Below are 9,656 nucleotides of genomic sequence, written 5' to 3'. Positions count from 1 at the left end.
GTCTCATCGGCTTTTGACAGTGCTTTCTTAGTTTAACACTGCCCTCTCCTGACTGGATAAGGATTTTAAAAGATGTTACAAATTATTTTGTCTGTAGCAATTTTGTGACCTTTAAGAATTTATTACTTTTCAGTATTTGTTCCAGGTCTGGATACAAAATCCCCTGGTATCTGCTGGTTTTCAATGCAGGTGACTAACAAAAGGTGATCAGATGCCCATACTGGATAAACTAGTTGTTTGGAAATAATAAACCTGAAATGTGAAATCATCAGTCATTAAAGATTTACATTTTGCATGTGTTTATTCTCCGGTCATGTAGAAGATGTCATGTTTTGGTGCATTTGCTCGGTTGTCAGTCGTGCTGTAGAAAAAGTTCATTTGAAGCATGTGTAAAGAATAAAGTTTATTCATTCAGGTATTTCTTTACAACCAGAAAAAAAAAAAGGCAGAAATCTTCAACAATCAGGCTTTGTAAACATCATTCAAACACACTGGTCCATATCAGGGTCTCTTACACTGTTCAACATTCATGCACACACACACACACACACACACACACACACACACACACACACACACACACAGTGGTTCTATCTCAGGCTGTTGCTGTTGGGTTGAGATCCAGTAAGACCAGGATGATCAGGACTGTGTCGATTCTATGAGAAAAAGACAAAACAGAAACCAGATTGTGTTAAAATCATTCACAGAACACAATGGCATCAGTGTTGCCAAGTCTGTGGTTTTCCCACAGAAGGAGTAGCAATCAGGTGGACTTTGTTGCGAAAACCTGGCAACCCTGAATGGGATCTATACATGGGACTTTTTATGGTTTCTCATTGTTTATGTAAAAAGCTAAACTGATGACTATATTCACTTTATATGCTTTAGACATGCAAAACATCCAAGTTTCAGATTATTATTGGGTGCTTTAATAATATAATTGCATATACTTTATGCCATTGAGTGATTAAATAAAGACTTGAACCAGTTCACCTGAAACAAACGGTCCAGAAGAACCAGGGTAAAAGAATCATATGTCCCTATATGCCTAAGGCTCTGGATAACAGGTAATAATGCTGTAAATAATGTTCAGTTTCTTGCACAGACCGATCGTTTCGCTTCATAAGACATCAATATATCGTCAGGAGCCACAGGGATTCATTTTGTGTTGATATGCTTTTTATTCTCAATAACGGGCAGCTGCTAACTATACAAAATTATTTGTACCTGTATTTTATGAATCATCAAGAAGCAGTTTCAGCTAAAAATCTTCTTTACTGTTCTACTGAAGAACAAAAGTCCCCTACATCTTGGATGGCCTGAGAGCGAGTGAATCAACAGCAATGTTTCATTTTTGGGTGAACTGTCCCTTTAAATTTATATAGAATCAAAGTCATCTCCAAAGTTTATGCATTTAATATTCTATTATTTCTTTTGAAAGCATATAGTCTGTCCTCTAAGACCCGATCTTATTCAGTCATACGGACCGTTTTAATCTCGCCCTGAGAGTCACTCACCTTTTTTTTCTTCTTGTCTTTCTTTTTCTTCTTGCGATCGGGATCATCATCCCTCTTTTTCTTCTTCTTCTTGGGGTCAGAATCTGAGGGGGTCTCTGCACAGGAAAAACAGCCGAGTTAATGCCCGTGTGTGTGTGTGTGTGTGTGTGTGAAAACACATCAGGTGTGTGTGTCACCTGGAGGCAGAGGATCCTGAGGTCGGTGATGTCGGTGCTTGTGTTTGCTCTTTTTCTTTGGCGGCTGTAGGTGCATCAGTCTGTATTGCTCTGGAAGCTGCAACACACACAAACACCCTAAACATGAGGCTCTGAGGAGATGTTTTAAGTTGTCTAGGTAGGTAGCTCCTTGGGTTTTGAGACACAGCCGCTGTGTTAGTGCATTAGTTTACCGGGCCAGTGTGTAATCGAAATCCAGTGAGTAGAGCTCCTGTCAGCGGACTGAAAGAGTTCCCACAGACCGGAGGTTTTTCTATGAGAGAGTGCAGAGAACTGCCATCCTGAATCCCTGGACAGTCTATCATACCTGAAATAGACAGAGAACACAACTTACTATGATAATAGTAGTATAGTCAGTGTTGCCCGCGGGAATTGGGCTACTTTTACACTCTTTCCGCTACATGTTTTTCATGTCTGCGGGGTGAAGCGACCCCAATAACACTGTACATGTGACCCTGCAGCACAAAAGCAGTCATGAGTAACACAGGTATATTTGTAGTAATAGCCAACAATACATTGTATGGATCAAAATTATACATTTCTCTTTTATGCCAAAAATCATTAGGATATTAATTAAAGATCATGCTCAATGAAGACACTTTGTAAATTTCCTACCGTAAATCTATCAAAACTTAATTTTTGATTAGTAATATGCATTGCTAAGAACTTCATTTGAACAACTTTAAAGGAGATTTTCTCAATATTTAGATATTTTTGCTCCCTCAGATTCCAGATTTTCAAATAGTTGTATCTCAGACAAATATTGTCCTCTCATAACAAACCATACATCAATGGAAAGATTATTAATTCAGCTTTCAGATGATGCATACATCTCAATTTCCAAAAACATGACCTGTGGTCCAGGGTCACTTATATCAGAAACCATTTGTGGCAAACATTCTCATGGAATTCAGCGGATAATATGCATCTCCTTTTCTCAAAAACAAACATATTTATCTTACCTGGTAACTCTGGTAAAAAGTTGCTCAGTTTCTCCTTCACTTTCTTTCCGCAGAATTTATTATATGCGTGTTCCAGATTATAATGCGTGATGAGGTTCGTGTTTCCCGTCAGCTCGGTTCCAACTCAATTAAATCAAAACAAACACAACAGCTCATCTAGATGCAGTTTACCACGTTACATAACATCATTACAGGTCACACACACTGTACTGTGCTCTCAAGTGTATTTACCGGGCAGTTCTCGAAGTAAATAGAAAGGTTCGTTCATGGCTCCGGGTTTTCGTAGTGTAGGCCCCTCATCCCCGTGCTGTCCTGGAATCTGAGCCGCCACCGGCGCTTGGTTTGACGGCATTGTCGGCGGAGGTTTCCCGGCAGCGAATCCCAAACCTGCTGGCCCCGTGGATGGCTGAGTGTCATTTTGTCCAAACAAAGTTGAAAATATTTCCGTCATAACTTCTGAAACTAAATCATGTATATATATTTATATAAAAAAGTACAAATAAGAGATCCGAGCGGCTGCGGGTTAGAGTCGCATAGTGTTCATCACGTGATCATCATCAGCGGCCGGTGACGTAAACACTCGAGTATAAACGCAGTGATCCACAGCACACTTACCATTAGTGAAAATAAATTATATTTAATTATTAAAATGCCAACTCCGTTATATGTTTATACTCTGGATAAAAATCAGGAACTTGACACACACTGCAGAAATGTCACTTGTTTTTTTTTAACAAAAAACTTATTTTACAGCCATAGTTTGCGTTAATAAACAAGCTACAATTTAATAAGCTTGATTTATTGCATTAATAACCACAATATTGGAAGAACAAATTTACCAGTTTCCACCAATATCATATCATAAATACAAAACAGTTAACACTTCAATCAAAAACACAATAAAAATTAATTACAAAAGCTTCATGTAATGCAGGAGATCCCATATATACTTATCTGTAGTTACTGTGATACTTTTCGAAGTTCTAGTTGCCATGGAGATTTTTTATTTATTATGTTTATATAAGAATCTCCTCCACTGCAAATCCATTGTGATGTTTTTCCCCATTTATTTATTCTTTATACAGAGACGATGAAACAACACTGTTAAAAAGTGCAAGAGCTGTTTAATGAATAGAGTACACATATTAATGACACATTAAAACACAAGATGCACAATAAAATTATATTCAGGCTTCACTAAATCCAAGAAATGACCGTGGATGTTAGAGAGACTCAAAGTGTTCAGATGGGGAAAGAGTCGAGGCAAAAGCTTCCAGATCTTCAAGTGATGCCTGCAGATGGAGAAGAAGAGGCAAAGCTGCATTTATGGTAACAAATGTGACCCTGCAGCACAAAAGCAGTCATAAGGTATATTTGTAACAATAGACAAAAATACATTATATGGGTCAAAATGATCCATTTTTCTTTTATGCCAAAAATCATTAGGATATTAAATAAAGATCATGTTCCATGAAGATATTTTGTAAAATTCCTACCGTAAATATATCAAAACTTAATTATTGATTAGTAATATGCATTGCTAAGAACTTCATTTGAACAACTTTAAAGGAGATTTTATTGATATTTAGATTTTTTTGCACCCTCAGATTCCAGATTTTCAAATAGTTGTATCTCAGCCAGATATTGTCCAATCATAACAAACAGATGATGTATAAATCTCTTATATAAGACTCTTATGACTGGTTTTGTGGTCCAGGGTGACATATGGCACTGAAAATGTGAGTGTATCAGAGAAATAATTTTTTTCTCGTACCCTCCATTCCTCCACTCCTGCGGCGATGCGCTGCTCTGTGTGTGTGATGCTCTCTCGACCGGCCTGCACCTTCTGAGCAAGACCTGCGTTCTCCTTCTGGAGCTTCTTCAGCTGTATCCGCATGTACTCCTCCTGCTTCTTATAATACGACACTAAACCACTGCACACATCCAGCTCTGGAACGCCACTCGGACGCCTGCGATATAAAACATGAGCTTCAACAATACATTAAATATACAAGACTCACTAAAAATGTTTCATTTAGTTATGCAAGTGAGAAAATATGACCGATAGTAGATTATCTGCAATTTAAAGGTGCAGTATGTAAAACTGAAATGGGTACTGCAGTCTAAATTCGAAATGAAGAGTTTATTTGCAAAAACAGGTGACTCTGTGAATGTTGTTTTTATTATGTTTTATTGTGTTAGTTAGCTGATTTTTTTTTTTTTTATTTCATCAAAAAAATCCAACTGCAGTTTGATTGATATTAATTGTTTTTTTTTTAAATGGCGTAATTATTTTTGCTAATGAACTCTTCAAATATTGAGAAGAGAGGCTGTAGTTTCAGGGACCCTTCAGGCTTTTTATTATTTAGTTTTATTTATTTATTTTTTTGCATGCATGTATATATCTATTACCACCTCATGTTATAGCTATTCAATTATGCATTATTTTTTAAGGAAATATGTAGTTGTTTAATTGTATACACTTAATTACTGTCCTAGCCGACTCCTAACGCTAAACATACCCTTTGGTAACCCTCTTGAAAAATTTAACCTAATTTATTTCAATATATTCTGTTTTAAATTCAATTTTCTTGGAAAGAAAGACTTGTGTCTTTGCAAGACTTCAGCGCTTCACATCTGATGTGAGACACACATAAAGTGCAGTAAACAGTAAAAAAATTGCGCTACAAATTAGTATTTGTTAGTAGGCCTACGTTAATAAATGTAAAATAATTTGAATACAAATACCAACATCCAGCAGCACAATGAACTGTTTTGCACAGCTAAACAGGCTAAGTGGAGATTGCTGACACCCCTTCAAATACTCAAGTTCACACCAGCGCTTACATTAAAAATAAGATGGAAAGATAACAAAATTAATAGTTTCTAGTCTTTGCATCATCTGTTTGTTTGATGTTTGAATCTGGTCTCCTCTGTTGCAATACAATTGGTTAGATGGCACTGTCATAAAAAAATAGGTCCTCCTCAGAGTACCCTCATACAGGTTGCCAGATTGATGACACACAACAGAACAAGCACCTTCTGCTGCAATCTGATGAGTTAATTTATCCACATTTATGCATCTAGCCATAGAGCGTTTTAGATGGATGTGAGACTTTTCAGGTCGAGTGGAATCTGTAATCTCTGACCCAGTTCATATGCTGGCTTCCATGGATGATGAGTTTTCCACCAACTGGCAACCCAGAGTGTTGAAAGCCTATTGGTTAAACTGGCAGTGGGCGGAGTCACACAGACCAAAACAAAACCAGACATTCTGACACAGAACATACATTTCAAAGTACAATAACTGCCTGTGGCATAGATTAAAAATATTCTGGTCATTTTTCATTGTATTTTTCATTATAAAAGCTGTGGATTCAGGCTATCATTGGTCTGTGAACTCACCATGCAGCTTGTGGTGTGTCCTTAGCGAGCTCCTCCAGTTGGTCCAGCTCTTTAAACTTGACCTGCAGGTCGCCCTCTTCAATCACAGTGGCGATTTCATTCTAAACACACACGTCACAGCACATAACACATGAAACATCAACTCTACTAAAACACAAATGCAAAAAGCTACCATAAAGCCACATTCTGATAATGTACACTGTTCAATGTTACACAGATCAATCCGTCAAATTACACGCATGCACTCTGTGAGATGACGATCAACTCTGGACCACATTTTCCCTAAAAACCAACAGAAGAAAAATAAGCTTGATTCCTGTCTCTGGCATGGCACTATAAACCCCAATGTCATGGGTTTGATTCCCAGAAAATGCATGGACTGATAAAGTGAACCTTAAATGCAGCGTAAAGCACCGGGCAAATGCATAAACGTAAAATACCACGAGGCCTACGAATAAAACTTCAACTTTATGATTTACATTAGGCTACACTTTTTTTTGCATTACAGTAATGAGAATGTAAGAAGATTTTCCCTTATATTTACAACCTATAAAATGTGTTTAACGGTCATGTAAATAATGTGCCGACAACATTGTGTTAAATAGTTATGCCTTTCTGTTTACTTTGGGATGAAATAGATGATCCAGGGGATAGTGATGGAAGAAACAAAGCTTTTCGAAACTTTGAATCAATTGAAAACGAAATTCACTTACTTTTTTATTCACTACTTATGACTTGGCACTTTATTGTTCATCCCAAAGAGGCAAAAATTACTTTCTCTGACTTTTTCATGAACTGTTCCCTCCTGGTGGAATGACCTGAACTCAATCCAGCAGCTGAATCCTTACAAGAAACGGCTAAAAACACATCTCTTCCATCTTTATTTGACCCTCTAACTCTAGCACTCTCTATTCTAATTCTATTTTATCTATCTGTCTTCTTTTTTATTTATAAAAAGACTTGCACTATTTGTTTTCGAACTGCTTGTTTTCTTAAAAAAGCATCTAACACTAGCTTTCTCTATTCTGTGTGTTCTTTTTATTTATTATATAATTTAAAAAAAACCTGCTATGTGTACTGCGTTAGGCTAACTGAGGCTTGTTATAGCACTTGCATATTATGCATATTGATCTTGATTGCTTCCATTGTCCTTATTTGTAAGTGGCTTTGGATAAAATTGTCTGCTAAATGACTAAATGTAAATAAAGGCTTGTTTTTTGTTTTATGAGAGATGTATTTATCAGGAATGCAACTCTCTCTTTTTATTATACAAATACGGCAAATAAAGTATCTACATTTTGAAACTGTTATCACAATTAGTTACAGGGCTCTCAAGTGTCACGCACTAAATGACTAAATGTATTATATAGTGCTTTATGTCATCAGGCATCAAAATGTGCAACAAATATTTACAACATAAAAAAAAAACAAGCTGAAATGTGTACTCTCTCTCTCTCTCTCTCTCACACACACACACACACACACACACACACACACACACACACACACACACACACACACACACACACACACACACACACACACGCTCAGGGTAAGTACTGTAATCCTACTGTATATGTGTACAGTATTGAGTACTGCTGTTCATTTGGGGCAACATTTCTTTTTATTTTTGATACATTTGTATTTTTAAATACATAAATCTTTGTATTTTATTAGAATGAATTTGTCTTTCATCAGATTTACTAGATGTTGTCATTTCTATTTGTGCAGGTCAATTATGAACAACAGGTAAAACTGAACTGCTAGCAAAAACTTGGGTGCTGCAAATATTTGAGTTGCTCCTCCCCTTTGTGTGACTCCTCCCCTTCGCGTGGCCCCTCCCCTAAACTCACTCCAAACTTTTGCTATAACTTGAGAGCCCTGTAGTTATGGATGAAGCATCTTTTATTAAAACCACGTGACTTTGACAGTTTGATACGCGTTTCGAACCGAATCACTGGTTCGGAAACAAATGATTCGAAGCTTCGTTTGGAAAGCTCCCGGATGTTGTGTTCTCGACCGTTACCTGAACTAAAGTCTGCAGCTGGCTGATGAACTGTTTGTGCATGGCTTCAGTCAGCGGGGGGTTCTGCTTCGACAGAGGCTGGAAATAGTGGGAAAACCTGTCCAAACTGACACACAAAGAGTGGAACTAAGTGAGTAAGAGACAACAGAAGCATCAGTTTGAAGGCGAAAGCTGTATTTGATACCTGGCGTTATCCAGCAGCCACTGCAGACTCTTCTCCATCACTTTACTGAAGAGCTTGAGTCTCGGTTTAGATTGCGATGATTTAACGGAGTCACTCCGACGAGGCGAACCATCATCCACTTTATCCGCGTTAGACTCCCTGCTCTTCTCTGACTCCATGTTTCTGTTGATGTTTACAAAAATCCCCGCCAACAGCACGCACCGCGTCACACTACGGAAAGCGAGCAGCCGCCAGTTTAAAATTGTATTCCCAAAACGCGTTTCCTTTTCTTGGGGTTTTAATGGCTGATGTTATACAACTTTTCAGTGCATTATCTTTCCAGTGTCCTCTAATGCAAAGAAAACTAATTTAACGGTATATATCGCTCATCTGAGTTTTTAAGACACCGGTTTAATTAGGAAGAAAATGCCTGAACGTTGTCAAGTTGACATAGAGACGACTGATCATCTTTTATTTTATTGTGCTTATATATATTCCAGCATTTTCTGGGAAAATATGTCTTATTGGTTAGAGAAAAAAATTCAGTTACTGCCCAATTTAGTTAGAAAACACATTATGCTATTAGATGATTAAAACAAATTAAGCATTAATCTAATGTTGATTCTGGGCAAATAGTTTTCTTCATAAATGCAAATGAATGAAGATGAAACCTTATTTTTCTGTTTTTAAAAGAGACTTTATTTATAATTACTTTCCATCTTTGGAATATATAAAAAGGCCCAGAAACTTGTTGGAATAATAAGAGAACTTGATTTATTTATGTGTCTTACACTTTTTAAAATGTATTATTTATTTATTTTTCTTTCTTAAAATTGATGTAAGTTTTATTGGTACTTTGCATCTATATTGCATATATGTGCCTTGCTTAATATGTATTTATTTAAATGTATAAGTGCCATTGTATATGTATATTTGGTTGAATAAAAATAAAAGCTTTTATGTGTCCTGATTAGGATTGTGGATCAGGATCATAATCTACCCTTCAATTCACTTTATTCTATTATTAAATACCGCATTAAAATATCTAATTCCTCTTTATTTTCCGTAGGGTCATCGATCAGTATATTCCCTTCCTTGCTGTATCTTGGACATTTCATTAACACGTCCTCCTCATTACAATATTCACATTTCCATGTTCATGTCTCCCACACTGCAGTATGACCTTGAGGTTTCCTGTGTTACTCTAAATGTGACCCTGGACCACAAAACCAGTCATAAGGGTCCATTTTTGGAAATTGAGATTTATGATGCATCTGAAAGCTGAATAAATGAGCTTTCCATTGATGTATGGTTTGTTATGATCGGACAATATTTGTCTGAGATACAACTATTAGAAAATCTGGAATC

The 9,656-nt window shown here is 36.8% G+C and overlaps 2 protein-coding genes across 3 annotated transcripts; both read right to left on the bottom strand.

Moving 5' to 3' along the window:
• Window positions 1–285: 285 nt before the first annotated feature.
• Window positions 286–3,263, bottom strand: LOC306883022 (mediator of RNA polymerase II transcription subunit 19-A-like). The gene is made up of 6 exons (XM_079438069.1): window positions 2,926–3,263; window positions 2,695–2,817; window positions 1,906–2,039; window positions 1,694–1,790; window positions 1,518–1,612; window positions 286–656 (listed from the first exon to the last, which is right to left on the bottom strand). Exons 1-6 carry the CDS (start codon window positions 3,143–3,145, stop codon window positions 591–593), a joined length of 735 nt encoding a protein of 244 aa, XP_079294195.1. The 5' UTR covers window positions 3,146–3,263; the 3' UTR covers window positions 286–590.
• Window positions 3,264–3,480: 217 nt separating this feature from the next.
• On the bottom strand, window positions 3,481–8,524 carry LOC306883242 (polyamine-modulated factor 1-like). Of its 2 annotated transcripts, none has more exons than XM_079438366.1 (5): window positions 8,310–8,524; window positions 8,126–8,231; window positions 6,100–6,200; window positions 4,469–4,664; window positions 3,481–3,986 (listed from the first exon to the last, which is right to left on the bottom strand). In XM_079438366.1, the coding sequence occupies exons 1-5, from the start codon at window positions 8,465–8,467 to the stop codon at window positions 3,918–3,920; spliced, it is 630 nt and encodes a 209-aa protein (XP_079294492.1). In that variant the 5' UTR covers window positions 8,468–8,524; the 3' UTR covers window positions 3,481–3,917. The 2 variants fall into 2 exon arrangements, with proteins under 2 accessions (XP_079294492.1, XP_079294493.1); XM_079438367.1 differs by having other exon boundaries at window positions 3,491–4,038; window positions 8,310–8,515.
• Between the last annotated feature and the right edge of the window lie 1,132 nt (window positions 8,525–9,656).

Source organism: Barbus barbus (genome assembly GCF_936440315.1).
Source record: "Barbus barbus genome assembly, chromosome: 17".
Classification (NCBI taxonomy): domain Eukaryota; kingdom Metazoa; phylum Chordata; class Actinopteri; order Cypriniformes; family Cyprinidae; genus Barbus; species Barbus barbus.
The sequence above is the reverse complement of the archived record's forward strand: the minus strand, read 5'-3'. Positions and strand labels throughout refer to the sequence as shown.